The sequence below is a fragment of the Chenopodium quinoa genome, unplaced genomic scaffold, assembly GCF_001683475.1.
Source record: "Chenopodium quinoa cultivar QQ74 unplaced genomic scaffold, ASM168347v1, whole genome shotgun sequence".
Taxonomy (NCBI): domain Eukaryota; kingdom Viridiplantae; phylum Streptophyta; class Magnoliopsida; order Caryophyllales; family Amaranthaceae; genus Chenopodium; species Chenopodium quinoa.
This window is the reverse complement of record NW_018742204.1, coordinates 11,257,676-11,275,724: the sequence shown is the minus strand read 5'-3', so window position 1 is coordinate 11,275,724 and position 18,049 is coordinate 11,257,676. Positions and strand designations below refer to the sequence as shown.

Genomic DNA, 18,049 nt, shown 5'->3' with positions numbered 1-18,049 from the left:
AGGATGGTCCAATGTGACGGCAAATTAGAAATATGAAAATATAAATGGGCTCTTAGAATTTCCCTCCTAAAGTTTCCCCAGTTTTAAAACCCTTTACTTTTTTTTAGAATTTCCCTCTTTAAAGTTTCCCCTATTTTAAAACCCCAATTTTAAGACCCTTAAACTTTTTTCAGAATTTAAGTTCAAAGAGAAATTAATAATGGCGATGAAATACTTTGTACAAGTAGGCAATATTGATTAAGATACTAGTTAAATAATGTAATGAGAAAATGAGATAGAAATGAAAAATCTAGTGAAATAATGTAATAAGATATTACTTATGTCCACAACTAACTCATTTTAAATTTAAAGTGAAAATTAATTGATAATGAAATTTTTTTGTATAAAGTAGACAAGAATGATAATAATTGAACAAATGAAACAATATTGTCTACTTCGTACAATCAATATTGTCTACTTCGTAAAATAGTATTATCATCTAATCTAATTAACTTCCCTCAAATTTAAAATGTGATATGGACATAGTACTAACTTCTCTCGAGTATAGGTAACTGGAGTCGGGTTTAGACTAAGAAAACTGGGTGCAAGTAATGCCCAACCACAATCTTGATAATTACAAAGAAAACTGGATTTAGGTAATGTCCATCTACGATCTTGGTAATAACCAATAAAACTAGGTTTAGATAATATCAAAACCACATTCATGGTAATTATCAAGAACTCGAGAAGATTGAGTTTTTTTAGCAACATTATACATAGCTTTAAAAAAAAAGGCTAGATAAAGTCACAAGTTCAAGCCCAAAGTCAATAAATAGAGCCAATGTTTGAGTAACCCAAACCTTAAATAGGAGCCAAACTATTCATATTATTAAAATAGAGGCTAAGTTTCTGTTTTTATAACCTCACACTCTTTATACTCTCTATTTTCTTTCAATGAGGGATTTTAGCAAATCTTTTTGCTCAACAAAATTACTCTATATTAATAGTTCTTTCTTCCTCCTTTTTTCATTACATTGTTTCATTTGTTCAATTTTTAGTCGTTCTTGTCTACCTTATACAAAACTATTTCATCATCATTTAATTAATTTCACTTTAAATTTAAAATGTGTTAGTTGTGGACATAAGTGTTAGCTTCTCTCTATAAAGGCACCACATTTATTTTTAACTATACTTTTTTTTTTAAACTTCACAATTAATCAAAATAGTTATGGAGATGCTCACAATAACTTTGCTCGACAAGTTCTTGTTAATAGCAGTAGACAGCGGTTATTAACCGCGGTAGATGAAAGCGTTGTTATTAATGGGGCATCATTTAACAAGGCTTTTTTCCAACCGTTCCGTTATTAAATGTACATTTTTTATATTAGATAATTTTATTTATGATTAATTATATTTTTAGCACGCAAAGATACATATATAGTTTCATAGCCTATGTAGGATTCGAACCTACATCAATGTGCAATCGCACCTCTACCAATTGAGGTAAGAGGCTTTACAATTAGAAATAAAGCTATATATTCAATAAATAAATATAAAAGAACATTATTTCAATTAAAAAGATATGGAAAATAAATCGTACAGATTATACACATTAATTTCCTAGCATTAAAAGTATATAAGACATTATTTATTAAACAAAGATAACACGACTTTGTTTATAACACTAGGCTATCAAATATATACTACATAGTACTAACACCGTACCTACTTGTTTGTTACCCACATAATACTTCAACAAAAATAAAACTTAAATAATTTTGTTTTGATATGAGTTGAATAAAATTTGTAACTCTTCTTACCCTGTAAACTGTTTGAAAAGGTATTCCGGCATTCGGCCATTGAGTTGCTCCAATGACTGTAACATAAAATTAAGATAAATTGAATAAAGATAATATTTAAGGTTCATACTAATATTGAAATAATTTACAACATTAAAAAAAGGGAATATTATCTTATGCTTTCTTAAGTGGCACATTATACACCACAATAATAAAAATATGAGCCCTCTAATTTTAAATTTACCAAAAATCATTTTTATGATTTTAGAAAATATTGAAAATCTATTTTTAAATAGAAAATAATTATTTTAGAAAACCAAACAAAATAATAGAGATAATTTTCTTACAAACAAAAGAAAAGAAATCGTCATTCCCCACCTCCAACGTCGGTAACCACCAAGAAAAACTTCTCCATCCACCGCCGACGACAGATATCTTTCCCCGGGCAATTGGAGTCGGGTTTAAACTAAGAAAATGGGTTTAGGTAATGTCCATCCACAATTGTGGTAATTATTAAGAAAACTAGATTTGGGTAATGTCAAACCGTATTCTTGGTAATTACCAAGAAAACAAGATTTTTTTGTAACTTGATATATAGCTAAAATAAAAAAGCTATATAATGTCATAAAGGTTAAAGCCCAAACAAACTTGGACCCAATCTTTGAACAACTCAATCCTTAAATAAAAGCTAAATAATTCATACTATTGAAATAGAGGCTAAGTTTCTCTTTTTTAATAACCTTTCCATGTCAATACTTTCTATTTTCTTTCAATGTGGGACTTTTTGCTCAACACAATATTACTCTCCACTCTCCCCATTACAATGCATCATTTGTTCAATTTTCATCAATATTGCCTACTTTACTTTGTACAATAATATTTCATTAATTTTCCTTTACATTTCTCTAAAGAGGTACCAAATTATTTTGTAACTATGATATTTTATTTTAATAATTATCAAGCTACTCACGACTTATCGAGCCGAATTATAGCTTGCTCCACTTGAGTCGAGTTTTTACGGAGCATTGACCGAGTTGTTCTCGAATTATACAACTCGATTAAAACCCCTACTAATAATATTAGTTGTTGTAAAAAGATATTAAGTATGGTAATCATATCTATTAAACATATCTTTATTTTGGAACCGATCATATACAACCTACACTTCAGGTGTAGTGATTCAAGTACAATTGGCAAGATTTTATCTCAATGTATACACATAATTAATATGACCAAAATGTATCTTCAACGCTATGCAACATGATTCATAACTGAATACAAATCAGATCACAAATGTGCAACATATCTTGATAATATATATACAAAAGTTGGCATATATATAACTTTTCAAACTACCATTATAGGGATAATATATATTTTTATTTATTTATTTATTTCGATTTTCCCAACTTTTGCTATTTCTTCTCCCCCTAAGTTAGTAATATATCTCTTTTATGGGGGCGTCTAATTCTATACCAACTTAGTATATAAATTTGCATTTAAATTCATTTCATTGGGAGGATCACAATCAAAGTTAATCTCTTCTGGAGAACAATGTCGATGAAGAATCATTTATTCATTAACTTTATATTTCATGCGTATTTATTATTAAATTTTCAATAATATTTTCTCTTCTGGAGATCAATGTCAATGGGGAGACATATGTTGTGCAGTTGTACGTTTTTCTTTTTTTCTCCAATTTAATATGTGCTGATATATGATAGCGCTAATCAAAAGAATTGTTATACAAGCATAAATTACTTGCTCGTAATTCTAGTAGGTGATGATCTTCTGGATTGTTAAAGACTTAAATAGTGTATTTGGTGAGCTTCTGATCACTTGATAGTTGACAATAATATATAAGTTATTTTGGTGAACTTCTGGTCAGTCATTACTCCTTTATCAGCCATTACTCTTTTATATAAAAAAAAAACATAAAACATATTAAATCTTGAAATTTTCATCAATATAAATTATTATAAATCACAATCCAAATACAACTCAATCTCAATATTACGTCTTGCCATTCAATTCATTTTATATATTTAACATTGAGAAAGCGTCAGCACATTATCAAATGAAACTTTAGGTTTCTATAACGGGTAATTATTAAACCCGGATGGCCTAATTTAATTATCACATCCAATCACTTCTCTAAATTTGAACTCTGGTCAATTTTCAACACTAGTGATCACTTTATTAAACTTACTATATGCATGGCCATGAATGTGATGTGATTTTAGAACACCAACATGTGTTTCTTTATACAATTGGCAAGACAATCAATTAATATTTTATCCAATAATTACTCAATATTTTATCCAATAATTACTCATACTCTACTGGAGTTTAAACTATAAACTTGATATATGTTAATCTTGTTGGATATTTCATACTCTTCTGGAGTTTTTTATATAGTCATGAAACATATGAACTTTATTAAAAGTGATTTATTCTAGAAATATAATGATATTTACCACTTCCTCGAATTTGTCATTGTCAATAGTGACTCCTTTCCTTTTCAAAGATACTTAATTATCTTTAGAACCTATTGATTTATCACGCTTCAGACATGGCATAGGTTCATCAATAATTGATGTTGTACTCTTAGGACATCAATTTTAAATTAGAGCATTTACAACTAGTATATGATAAATATCATTTGTTTATATCCATCTTTGGGATGGTATCATTTCAAAATATTTAATAAACATGTGGTCACTTCAATTAAATAAATCGTTGATATTTAAGTTATTGTATGTATCAAACTGACTATCAATATATTTTATTATTTATATGCAAGGGTTACATACAATCTCCCCCTAATCCTTGCATATGGGGGTATGGAATGAATCAATCCGACAACCTTTAAAATCCTTACAACTTTTAAGCCATAAATTCTTTTGCCAATTCTTTTGGCAATGTCATGTATCAAGTAACGTGTTCCTTTTAGCAAAAACATGCTTATATAAAATTATACTTATAGAACACTTATCATGTTCCTCATGCCCAATTAAATTCATCTTAACAAAACCTCTTATATTTATGGGCATAATAAAACGTTGATTATGTATAGTTTCTCACAATGTCATGTTTAATTACTTGAACTCATAACACACTTTTTGCTATATATTTAATTAATTAAGGAACTTCAAGTCCATATGTACGAGAATATATACCAATCCATCTACATTTTTCAGAAAGAGAAGGTAAAAATAAGACATGACATAATCAGTTCGAGCTTTAATCAACACATACCTTATTCAATCCACTCAACTATACTAGCCAAATTTAAATTAATCTTTGGAAACATAAGTAAACATGACATTGTATTTATATAATCACGTTAGTATGTAGTGGATATATAAGCAATATGCTTTAGCTTTGTAGATCATGCACATTTCTTTATATTATCCTTAAGAGTTTTGAGCCATTTATATGTTCAAGCTAGTGTGAATACTCTTTACAAATATAAGGAACTTTAGGTCTGCACATCGTATTCAATTTACATTTATTCCAATAATCAAACTTCAAGTAGGTACATAATACTATAATTGAATGAGAAGTAAAAATATGAAAACCTACTACTTCAAGCTTTAATAAAAACATACCTGAATCGATTGAATCAACTATACTGTCGGGTCAATTATATCAATATATTGTCCGATAAAGCTTAATTAGAAAATAGAAACAAGCACATAAGCAACCAAAATTAACACGTTCAAGTTAGTGAAAAACCACATGTTTTATATCATACTTGAAATATAAAAACATAATTCAATACATAAATTATAAATAGTTTCACATGTACCTTAGGCTTACTTCGTACAATTTACAAACATTCAAGGCATTAGACATAGGATTTCACAAATAAATTATATGGGTAAATAATTGCTAAATCAAACCATTCATATTTGCTACCAAGCATAGAAAAATAACCAAACTCATTTACGGATAGGAAAAGTAATACCAAAATCTAGCAAATATATGTAATACAATTTCATGAAAACCATACGTTCATAAAATTAACCCAATAATAATTCTAAATACCCTTTTAGATTCAAACTAAACAAAATTCATAGTCAAAACAAAACTACTAATTAGTTATTCTACATCGAATTCAACTATTCCCAAATTGCTCATTGAACTCCAGGAATAATAAAAATACGAAAATTTGGGAAACAATATAAACATATTATATAAAGGTTTAAAATTAACAATAACAGGATAGTTGAGAATGAACTTTCCTGATATCAAAACCTTTTCCACTATAAAAACCAGCCTTATCGTCAACTTCATGTTATCAACGTCATTTGCTAGCCTGTAACTCATGAAAACGTTAATGAAAAGAAAATAAAGTATAGCCCTTGATTAAGGCTAATCTATTATATTATGGATAGATGAGAAAGATGATTCAAGATAAACAAACCAATGCAATCGAAAAATAATAAAAGAATAAAATTTATTAGAAGATCAAAACCCATATACTTTAGTGAATGGGAATGATATGACATTCTTGAAACGTGTGATTTCATTATTAGAAGATCAAAACCCATGATCAAGATTAATCTCCTTCTAATTTCTTCCCAAGATGCGACACAACAAGATAATAATGAGTATAATTTAGCACATTCAATATACAACGAATTAATCATTAACTTAAGAAATCAACAATAAAATTTACGTACATATTGATTAGAGCTTTGGTGCTGATAACGTGTTATAAAATAGGGAGAAATATAAGAGAGATTGATAGAGAATATATCTATTCATATTATTCCATATGATAGGGGTATATTTATACATAGAATATTATAAGTAGGGTTTACTTAGATAAGAATAAACCCTAGATCTAGAATATTCTGGAAAATACAAAGAGGATAATGGATATCCACACAATATTTTCATAACAAGATATCCATTATGAGTAATCTTAATTTATAATGAAAGCAATTATATTACGGTCAAAGAGACCAGTTGTCAAAAACAACACGTCTCTTAGATAATTCATTTTTTTCATACAAGAATATCTAGTTACTCGTGCATATCCCGTTATTCATTTAAATACATTGTCACAGGTGGATGGTTACATGGAGGGGATGTCTCAGTTTCTCATGGTGAGAAACAAATTAGATTTTCGTAAATAAACCAACAACTTTATTTAATTGTGGAGTTTGTAATAATGAAAAAGTTGTTGATTTATTCACGAAAATGCTCCTATGAGAAACAAATTTCATTTCTCAATATCAAAAACAGGAAATTCCTGTTTCATCGAACACGCAAAGACTAACACAATACTAGAATTAAATAATAACTCAAATTTAAGTTGGCAAAAAATGATAATGATCCACTTATTACTTTTATATTTGTTGTTGAGCTTAATTACGTACCTCTAAATCAAAATATCTGGATCCGCTACTGAACACAGGACAAAAAAGAAAAGGCCAAAAAACAAGCTAAGGCATCATGTATATTGTATATGGCTGCATTTTGGTAAACAAACCCTTTCCATTAACGCCTTACCAAGATCAAGTATCCTAAACTCAAGACGAAGCAAGACAATAGAATTGATTTCAAAGTAGTCTGCAGAGGAATACATGCTTTGTCCTTCCTTAACAGCATGCCTTCAATCACAGGAAGACTGATGATCAACATATAAAATGAGAAGAATGCTTGAGCAAACAATGTATCCCAACTCTGACTGACTATCGCTCTTGCAACTCCAACAACAAAGGAAGAAAGATTCAAGATAACTGCTGTAACAATTGGAACAAGAAACATGTTGGATGTTCTGAAGTCATACTTCCCATTTAGGTACCATGTACTTGTATCATCATCTCTGGCTTTATTGGTAGGCATAAAGCTTGTCTCGCGAATCCCCAACTTTCCCATAACACAGTCAAGAGTACCATAAACATAGGATGTAAGACCCTTTATTACCACAATCCTTTGCTCGTTCAACCATGCATTTACTGAGCCTCCACAAAAAAAAGCCTCACATAGATGCTTTAACTGTGATGATATAAACACAAAGGCAAATGGTATGAAGAATGGGTCTGAGACCTGCATGTATCAGTATAATGGAGCACGCACAATATCAAACACAAAAAAATGTATGTGAACTCGTAAATTGTTTCATTACAATACAGTATTGAATAACTGGAGAAGTCTCACTCTATTATAATCATGTACGTACCTTAGGGTACAAAGGTATGCCATAGAAGAAACAAAGTGGTTGAATGATAGCAAAACACGAAATGGGTAGGAAATCAAGAGGGAATAAGGCAGCCCAAGAATAAATCAACCTCTGAAGGATTGGCATTCCGGGTGAAGTGTGAAACAAAGGGCAATACTTGGATAGACCAAGTTGAAGAAGGCCTGCACTCCATCTACAATATTGAATAAATGCTTCATTGAGATTCATAGTGGCAGAACCTAAGAACTGTGGCCTTGGTGGATTTAAGTAAACTGACTTCCACCCTTGGCTGTGCAATATAAATCCCGTCATCACATCTTCCACCACTGTGTCATATCGAAAACCAACCTGCACATACACGTAACAACCCAGCCTCCGCTGAGATTAATTAGTTGGTAAAAATTATACAAGATCAGACGGTGAAATACTTGCCTTTTTACCCCACTGTGTGTCCTCTTCGTAGACACAAGTAGCTAAGAATTCAGCCTCTTGTAGATAATCAGAGGAAAATTTACTTGGATAATTAGGCTCGTTAATTTGGGTTAGAGATTTGATGAGTAGATTTGAAGAACCAAAAGTATGTCTGAGCTCATCTATGTTATCATTACCTGCATAAATTAATTAGAGCATGTTAGTTAAGAATATTGCATGAGCTAGCTTAATTGATTAAGCTCCATTAAAATATTACAAAAAAAAAAGAAGAGAAGTTAAAAGCAGACACACCAGCTGCAGAGATATTAAAGCCATACAAGGCCTTCCTGTTGATGTAAAAATTAGTACCAGAAAGTATTGGTCCTTGAATTCCATCAGTCCCTGGATAGATTATCTGAACCATTGCACGCGTATTTAGCTTAATCAACTTCACAACAAACACTCTAATGATCGATATTAACTTAACGAGTACATAGATAATTAGATATATGTATACTTACAGGCCATGATGCTCTCATCTGACTATCATAAACGTCCTGTTCATTAATGTTGTGAAATTTCTGAGGGTATTGAACCCAAGCTATTGAACGGTTTATCTCAGGATCAACATAAAAACACATAGCTTGACGAGCAGAATTTGAATCGTTGCAGTACATGTCACAGTCTAGGACTAGTATGTAAGGAGCATTGCTCAATATGCTGGAAACCCTTTGCTGCAACCCCGACCCAAACAAAAAGAAAAATTTCCAATTAGATTGCTAAACGCCCTATATATACCCTTGTGGAACTTTATTTATGGTCTAAGATGTGTGGTAAGTAACTAAGTATATATATTCTTGGAAGTAATGTAATTTTACCAGAACATTTAGTGCTCCGGCTTTAAAGTGATGGTGATGAGAATGCCGTTTTTCGCGAGCTACATAAACAAGGAAGGGCATTTTGATGTTTTCTGGGTTTGTTGTAGCAGCATTATCATCATCTCTTACAAAACTCTCATTTATCACCTGTCACACCAATACAACATATATATAAATACAACGAATTCAACATCGAAACAGGAAAAAAAAAAAATTACAATTTTACATGTATCATATAACATGGCCTGATATTCCAACAGATACTGACATTATTAACGTATCATATGATCTTCCACAATATTGTACAGAGTAACTTTTGAAAAAGCTAAAATGGGCGAAGTTAGGACATGAACTTTAGCCCACAATAATAATCATATACAGTATTTCCGATTTCAAACAAATGAGAATGCATATAAGATAAATGTCAACTGCAGAATAACAAAGAAAAAAATAATTAACACATCAACAATGAATATGACACTAGCTGTACCGTTGCAATTTATACTCATGTAGTCATGTAATGGTACTAATAACGGTAACTGGAACAAAAGAACTTCAAATAAGAAGAACTGAAGAAGATAAGACAATGAAAATAACCTGAATAATTGGTGAATGATCTTGAGCACTTCTCTTATTAGCTTTGCTGTCATATTTATCGCCTCGTCTTTCCTTCCAGCTGCGCACTCGATCCTCGTATTCCTCATATTTCTCCTGCAAGTACAGTCACACATTCAGGTTTTTAGTAAGAACTGAACAAAATAAAATACTTGAAAAGCAGGGGAAATTAAGAAGTAACCGTAAGTAGCTTATAATCTTGAATGAAATGAGTGTTGTGAGATTGTTGTTGTAAATGTTGTTGAAAGAAAGCTTTAGGAGAAATTGGTAGAATATTATGTCTCTTACAAAACGGTAACCACCAAGTAGCAAAGACCCAAGCATGTTTCATAGCATCCAAAGTGACAGCAGCAGCACCATCATCAGATACATAAACACTTAATTTATCAGCAGGATAATCTAATGACATAGCAGATATAACTGTATTCATAACATCAAGTGTAGGCTCTTTGTTAGGATCAACAGTGCATACAAAAACGTCGATTTTGGGCAGCTGCTCATCCACAGGCAGATTCTCGGGGTAGGCGGTCCGAGTCAGAGGACGCCAGTAGTAGGATTGCTTGAGGATCCATGAGAAAAAGAAAATTACCTCACCAACAAATACCATAAGCCATGGGAGCAAAGGCACCACATTATATATATCACCGGTATTATTATTTGTATGATCATAAAAATAAGCAGCTCTTAAGTAGAAAATTGGTGCAGTAGATAGAATATGTAATAAGGTATAACTTCTGTTAAGGAATGCCCTTACTTTGTGAACATGCCAGCCATGAAGTTTAGACTTTTCCATTTTATTTTTTTTCACTTGAGGAAATTAAAGTGAGTTCTAAGAGAATGATAAAATATAGTATATGAAGAGGTTGTGTCTTAACTAGTAGAGCCGTCTATAACACTCAATCACTCTAATAATAATTATATTTATAAAAAGATGAATGAAAACAGTAGAGAATGAAGGTGCTTAGGATGCCATGAATTGCATGAAAACAAATATTATAATCTTAATTATTGACACTCTTATGTATAATAGCATTCATAAAAAATTAAAAAGAGATAGAATAAGACAGATATAGTGATAAAGAAGTTGGCTAATTGAGTTTTACATCAAATAAAATATATAGAGAGGTTGTGAGTTCGGTAAAGGCGGTCTAACCAGTGTAGAGCCGTCTAAATTTACAACACACTAGCAGTCTAGCAGTAGAAGAGGTGCTGAGAATTACATGAAGACTTGTTTTATAATCTTAATTAAATTCTTAATCATTGATGTAAAAAGATATGGTCTAAAAAGGTTGACACTTTAGGTAGAATAGTAATCATAACAAAAACATTAAAATAGAATAAAACAGAGTATGAGACAAAAGAAAGACTGGCTTAAGTAGAGGAGGAACTATTCATCATTGATTACGTAATAAAACTAAACTCCATTGTAGTTGTTGTCTTTGAAGTTGAGATATTTACGACGCGAGGAATTAGAAAATAAGCAGTGACATACAAATCCATGCCTCTGAATTTTCAGTTATATGTCCAAGTTTGTATTGTACTTGGATAACTACTGTGATAATGTGATTGATACTTACATACATACTCCATTCCACTCATAATTCAGCCAGCCAGGCAACCTATTTATTTATTTTTATTTTTTTACAACTGAGGGTTTGTTCTCTTCGGCTTAATTTTACTTCAGCTCCAATCAGTTCACTTCAGTTCCTAATTTCCTCTTCTCATAACAATTCAGTTCAGCTCTAATCAGTTCAGTTCACTTCAGTAAATTAGAAGAAACCCTAAATCACTGAATGAGCCTTAACAACTGTTAGGCCCGTATCAATATACGACCCAGTACATTTAGGGCACCATTCCATGACCAAGAAGTACAACAAATCAGATAAAGCGACTTGATTAAAAGAAACAAGGAAAACGAAATCAAGAATATCAATCAAGAGGATACTTGCCAAAAATACACCTACAAAACAAGGAAGAGAATAAATTAAAGACACCTCCTACACCTTAATTATATATTCAATATCTATGTAACCCTAGGAGTTCCTAGGTATAAATAGGAAAAGTCAGACATTATAACACTCATGTACGCTCATTGATATTCTAATATAAACTAGTTATTCTACTTTTATCTACGGATCCGCCTTCCTGTTGAACAAGGAAGCCTATCCTTACTCAGTATTGTACCTCTAAACTTGTCTCTTTGTTCTTATTGAATATATGTTGCTTGTTCATTAGTTATTTATTGCCTTGTTATCGTTCTAAATTGCTTTATAAATTATTGGTGGAGTGATTGTTTTTACCCCTCAAACCCTAGCAAATTCTTAGATGTCCTAGCTGAGATTTGCCTAAACAATTTGGCGCCCACCGTGGGGCTGATAACCAATTAACCTACCAATTCACCAAAAACCGAGACAATCACCATGACTGGACATCCAGTACCCTTTACCATTGCCGAAATCAATGAAGGAATGAACGCATTCCGTCAAACCTTAGACCAGCAGAAAAGCCAAATCGAAACATTGCTGGGCCAAAAGGTTCAAACCGAAGCCAAACTCACTAGCTTAACCAAGCAGAATGAAGCCCTCCACAGCCAAATACTATCAGTTGCATCTAAAACCGTTAACACTAGGGAAAAAAGGATCTAACAACAAGGAAATTCCCCTAGAACTAGATTCTCTGGATGCAGGAACTCTCAAGAAGGACAGACAAGATGGAACTCAGCAGGGAAAAATAGAGAAGGTGGTTAAGGAGTACCTCAAGGCATTTGAAGCCAAGATCTCCAAAATCCCTAGAGTGCCAAAGCCCATGGAAGAAGAAGCAACGGATGGCTATATAGAGTCTCCTTTCTCAAAAGAGATCACCATGGTAGAAGTGCCAAAAAGGTTCAGCACGCCCAACATGGCCATGTACGACGGAACAACAGACCCTGATGAGCATGTGTCCCTTTATAAGCAAAAGATTTAGAGAGATTAGAGAAGCCATCACGTGCAAAGGCTTTGGAGCCACGTTATTAGGTCCAGCCCTAACTTGGGTCATTAATTTAGATAATGGGACAATTCGATCTTTTGCAGGAATGGTGAATCTATTCAAGATTCAATTTGCTAGTAGCAGAAAAATCAAGAAGCAATCCTCAAATCTGTACCGTGTTGTGCAAAGACACGGAGAATCCTTGAGGGACTATCTTAACAGGTTCAACAGGGAGAAGAATGGGATACACAAATGCGATGCTCCTACAACAATCAAAGCTTTCAGAAGAGGGTTGCTAGACCATAGTGAGCTCTACAAAGAGTTGACCAAATATCCCTGTACGACCTTCGAGGATGTGCAAGCCAAAGCTATGGCTCAAGTCAAGTTTGAAGAAGATGTCTATGTAAGAAAGACCCCAGAGCCACATCGCCATTCAAGAAGGAACAACAAATTTCCTTCTAGAGACCATCGATTCAAACCGTATCAGCGTTCTCGCTTTAATGAAGGATCAGTCAATGCTCTCGAAGAAGAATTCTCAAATTGGAGGGAAGATCCTGAACTCCCACCTAAATTGCATGAATATTGTTTCAATGTTAACCCTGCAGGAGTAATCAGGACCCTAAACAAGATGGGAGACACCGTACAGTGGCCCAGAAAAAGTGAGAGGTCTGGAGAGAAAAAAGATCCATCAAGATGGTGCGATTTCCATTCAGATATTGGCCATACAACCGATGAATGTGTTGCGCTAAGGAAGGAGGTTGCTTACTTGTTGAAGAAAGGATATCTTAAAGAACTCCTATCAGACAGATCCAAAGCCCTAGGAAGGGAAAAAGAGTCCAGACAAGGTGGCCCCCCACCTCCTCCTCCCATTGTCAAAACCATCTGCTTCATATCAGGAGGTTCAGAAGTATGCGACCTAACATACTCAGCGGAAGTGGCATGCGAAAGAAAGCAACAAGGATCGGTCCGATAGAAGGGAAAGGTCAAAAATGGAAATACCTATCATGTTCGAAGAGAGCGATGCAGTGAAAGGCCATCATGACGGTCTGGTAATTTCGCTCCCAGTTGGAAACTATATGATCAAGTGAATCCTTGTTGACAATGGAAGCTCTGCAAACATCATCATGCTTGATACCCTGAAGCACATGAACATCGATGAAAAGAACATCATCAACAAGTCAACAATTCTAGTAGGATTCAGTGGGGAAACCAAGAAGACAAGTGGGGAGATCACATTAGCCACCTATGCAAAAGGTGTCAATTTACAAGTCAAGTTCCTAGTGATCGACACCTTATCATCGTACAATATGATTCTAGGCAGATCATGGATACATGAGATGAGAGCCATCCCCTCCACATATCATCAAGTCATTAAATTCCCTACCAGATGGGGCATTCAAGAAATCAAAGGGGACCCTAAGGAAGCTAAAGAATGTTACAAGATCTCCCTAAAAGCAACCTCTGCAGAGAAGGGTTCAGCATAGCAATCAGAGGGTCAGCTGGGCCAAGAGAAACTGAGTATAGCAGAAGAACAAGAAGCCACATAAGTCTAGCTGAACCCCAATCACCCAGACCAGAAAGTCAGAATAGGGTCAGAATTAAATTCAGATCTTCGTCAGCAAATTTATGATTTCTTAGAGGAAGAAAAAGATGCATTCGCTTGGACTCATGAAGACATGAAGGGCATTCCCCCAGACGTGATCACCCACAAACTGAACGTAGACCCAATGCATACGCCAGTAAAGCAGAAAAGAAGAAAATTTGCACCGGAAAGGAACAAGGTCATCAATGAGGAAATCCAAAACTTGCTTAAGACAGGAAAATTTAGAGAAGTAAAGTACCCAGAATGGCTTGCTAACGTAGTGGTTGTCAAAAAGAAGAACGGAAAATGGCGAATCTGTATCGACTTTACAGACATCAACAAGGTCTGCCCAAAGGATTCGTTCCCATTACCTCACATTGATGCCATGGTAGATGAAACAGCAGGGCACGAGCTGCTATTCTTCATGGACGCATACAGTGGGTACAATCAAATCCTAATGCACAAAGATGACCATGAAAAAACCGCTTTCATCACTAGTCAGGGAATCTAATGCTACAAGGTAATGCCTTTTGGATTGAAGAACGCGGGAGCGACATACCAGAGGTTGGTGAACAAGATGTTTGGGGAACAGATCAGAAACACAATGGAGGTCTACATAGACAACATGGTAGTTAAATTCAAGAAGGCAACCGATCATGTCAAGGACCTTAGAGAAGCCTTCGTTATCTTGAAGCAATACGGCATGAAGTTAAATCCTACAAAGTGCACATTCGGAGTTCAGTCAGGAAAGTTCCTAGGATACATGGTAACGCAAAGAGGAATTGAAGCCAGCCCGGACCAAGTCAAAGCCATCCTGGATCTGGAACGACCAAAGTCAAAGAAGGAGGCAAAGCTTAACAGGGAAGATTGCAACACTGAACAGGTTCATCTCGAAATCTTCAAACAAGAACAGAGCCTTTTACGAAGTCCTGAAGAAGAATAAGGAATTCAAATGGGAACAAGAACACGACAAAGCATTTCAAAAGTTAAAAGAATACTTGGCCAACCCGTTGATACTTTCCAAACCTAAAGAAGGGGAGCCATTCCAATTGTACCTCACAGTATCAGAAGGGACGATCAGCGCAGTCCTCACCAGGGAAGAAGACAAAGAGCAATTCCCAATCTATTACGTAAGCAAAACCCTACTCAGTGCGGAAACGAGGTACGTATCCTTAGAAAAAATCATTTTAGCTTTAGTTACTGCTTCAATAAAGCTACGCTCATACTTAGAAAGCCAGTCTATACGATACGGACCAACTACCCCATCAAGGCCATCATGAGAAAGCCAGAAATGTCGGGAAGGATGGAGAAATGGGCCCTAGATCTAAGCAGGTACGATATACAATATGAGCCCAGAACCGCAATCAAGTCACAAGCTTTAGCAGACTTTGTAGCAGATTTCAGCCCAGCCCTTGAGGAAGAAGCACATAAAGAAGTATTGGCTTTACAGGAACCAAAGGCTGCACAGAAATGGACACTCCACACAAATGGTGCAGCAAACATACGCGGCGTAAGCCTAGGATTGGTACTGACATCACCATAGGGAGACAGAATAGCACGAGCGATAAGATGTAACTTCAAAACAGCCAACAATGAGGCCGAGTACGAAGCACTAATCACAGGGTTAACCGTCGCAAGAGATATGAAGATACAACATCTAGAGGTAATCTTAGATTCCTTACTCATGGTAAATCAAATCAATGGGGAATACGCAGCAAAGGACGCCAGGATGATAGCCTACCTAGAAGTCACAAGAAGACTTATTAAGGAATTTAAGGAATTCAAGATAGACCAAGTACCCGGGAACTTAAACACTGAAGTAGACGCCCTGGCAAACTTGGGGTCAAATATTAACCCTGAAGAATTTGGAGCAATCTCCCTAGTACACGTACTCTCTCCAGCTATAGAAAAGGAAGCAACGATGAATGTCCACGAAATCCAAACAGACCCTACAAGGGAGGAAGAAAGCAGTTGGACGAAACCTCTCAAAGATTATCTCCTGGACAAAACAGTACCAGCAGGGAAAGTAGCAGCCCAAGCACTTACCCTAAAGGCCTCAGAGTATTACTTAATCAGCAACTTACTCTTCAAAAAGTCTGTAGCAGGTCCCTTCTTACGATGCTTAGAAAATGAAGAAGCGCAGTAGGTCCTACAGTCCCTACACAGTGGTGAATGCGGAAACCATTCAGGAGGAAGAAACCTGGCCAACAGGGCACTCAGGATGGGATACTACTGGCATAGCATGAGAAAGGACGCCGCAGAATTTGCCAAGAAATGCCTAGCGTGCCAGAAACACGCACCTTTAACACATAAGCCATCTGAAGAGTTGCACCCAGCATTGACACCTTGGCCATTCATGAAGTGGGGAATGGACATAGTAAAATTACCTCCATCGCCAGGACAAAGGATGTACTTCTTAGCAATGACGGATTACTTCTCAAAATGGATCGAAGCAAAAGAATACAAGGAAATCAAGGATAAGCACGTCATCTCATTTATCAAAAGGAACATCCTAAGCAGATTCGGAGTACCAGCAGAGATCATTACAGACAACGGGTCCCAGTTCATCAGCAACAAAACCACGAAGTTCTGTAAAGAATTGAACATTTCCCTCATCACGTCTACACCAAGGTACCCGCAAGAAAACGGACAAGCAGAGTCCAACAATAAGGTCCTAATAAGCAACATGAAGAAAAGGTCAGAAGGAGCAAAAGAGAAATAGGTTGATGAACTACCTAACATATTGTGGGCATACAAAACAACCCCAAAGGGCGCAACGGGTCACACCCCCTTTTCATTAGTGTACGGATGCGAAGCAGTAATCCCAACAGAAGTAGAAGTCCCCACAGCAAGGTACGGGTTGATGACAGAAGAAAAGAACCAAGCTGAACTAATGCACAACCTAGACACGGTAGAGGAACTAAGGGAAGACGCAAGAATGAGGATGGCAGCCTACCAGCAAGAAGTAGCAAGGTCCTTCAACAAGAATGTCAGAGCGAAAGTTTTCAAATTAGGAGATTGGGTCCTTAGAAAGGTGTACGAAAATACCAGAGAAGTAAACGCAGGAAAGCTAGCGCCCAACTGGAAAGGACCATACGAAATCATCAAGGTAGTAGGCAACGGAGCCTACAGACTCAAGAGCGCAGAAGGAAAAGAGGTACAAAGAAGTTGGAACGCAGCACATTTAAAACTCTATCGCTTCTGAAGAGCAAAGGTACGTAGTTATCATTTCAATCTCGTTTTCTTTTTACAAAAATACAAAATACAAAAAAACAAGAAAGCAACAAAAAACAAAAAAAAAAAGAAGAAAACAGAAGGAAAAAAAAAACAAAAATCTCCAACAGCCAAAGGCAGCACGACAGGTACTCTTCTTCACCTTAACTTTGTCAATTTAATTTATATTCACTACGAGTACTAACTTTGGCATCGGAGGGTTGTTGGGGAAACCCACGACCACCCCTCACCCAGTTCTGTTTTGCAAGGACAAACAAGCTACGCTACCATACAAAGCACAAGAAAGCGACGACTATCTATCCCTGCAAGGAGCAAAGCACTAGCAATACACACATGTAAGAAGTGTTACGTACGTACTACAACTGTAATATAACTATAATACAACTGT

General features: G+C 35.0%; 3 protein-coding genes across 4 annotated transcripts; 2 read left to right on the top strand and 1 right to left on the bottom strand.

The window, feature by feature from the left end:
* Positions 1-7,076: 7,076 nt before the first annotated feature.
* LOC110718388 (cellulose synthase-like protein E1) lies at positions 7,077-10,956 on the bottom strand. 2 transcript variants are annotated; one of them, XM_021897233.1, is made up of 8 exons: positions 10,060-10,956; positions 9,861-9,974; positions 9,264-9,410; positions 8,907-9,119; positions 8,698-8,800; positions 8,407-8,582; positions 7,975-8,322; positions 7,077-7,790 (listed from the first exon to the last, which is right to left on the bottom strand). In XM_021897233.1, the coding sequence occupies exons 1-8, from the start codon at positions 10,669-10,671 to the stop codon at positions 7,290-7,292; spliced, it is 2,214 nt and encodes a 737-aa protein (XP_021752925.1). In that variant the 5' UTR covers positions 10,672-10,956; the 3' UTR covers positions 7,077-7,289. The 2 variants fall into 2 exon arrangements, with proteins under 2 accessions (XP_021752925.1, XP_021752918.1); XM_021897226.1 differs by having other exon boundaries at positions 7,077-7,841; positions 10,060-10,949.
* Positions 10,957-12,951: 1,995 nt separating this feature from the next.
* On the top strand, positions 12,952-13,818 carry LOC110724827. The gene has a single exon (XM_021904347.1). It carries the CDS (start codon positions 12,952-12,954, stop codon positions 13,816-13,818), a length of 867 nt encoding a protein of 288 aa, XP_021760039.1.
* A 16-nt stretch (positions 13,819-13,834) lies between these two features.
* LOC110724746 lies at positions 13,835-14,329 on the top strand. The gene is made up of 2 exons (XM_021904235.1): positions 13,835-13,894; positions 13,988-14,329. Exons 1-2 carry the CDS (start codon positions 13,835-13,837, stop codon positions 14,327-14,329), a joined length of 402 nt encoding a protein of 133 aa, XP_021759927.1.
* Positions 14,330-18,049: the final 3,720 nt, after the last annotated feature.

Bases quoted from the DNA above. Each gene is read 5' to 3' on its own strand.
- LOC110724827 (XM_021904347.1), top strand. From the start codon at position 12,952: ATGGTGAATCTATTCAAGATTCAATTTGCTAGTAGCAGAAAAATCAAG.
- LOC110718388 (XM_021897226.1), bottom strand. From the start codon at position 10,671: ATGGAAAAGTCTAAACTTCATGGCTGGCATGTTCACAAAGTAAGGGCA. The intron at 9,975-10,059 runs GTTACTTCTTAA...CTGTACTTGCAG, and splicing joins AAGATTATAAGCTACTTACG to GAGAAATATGAGGAATACGA. The intron at 7,842-7,974 runs GTACGTACATGA...TGATACATGCAG, and splicing joins GCATACCTTTGTACCCTAAG to GTCTCAGACCCATTCTTCAT.
- LOC110724746 (XM_021904235.1), top strand. From the start codon at position 13,835: ATGGAAATACCTATCATGTTCGAAGAGAGCGATGCAGTGAAAGGCCAT. The intron at 13,895-13,987 runs GTAATTTCGCTC...GATACCCTGAAG, and splicing joins AAGGCCATCATGACGGTCTG to CACATGAACATCGATGAAAA.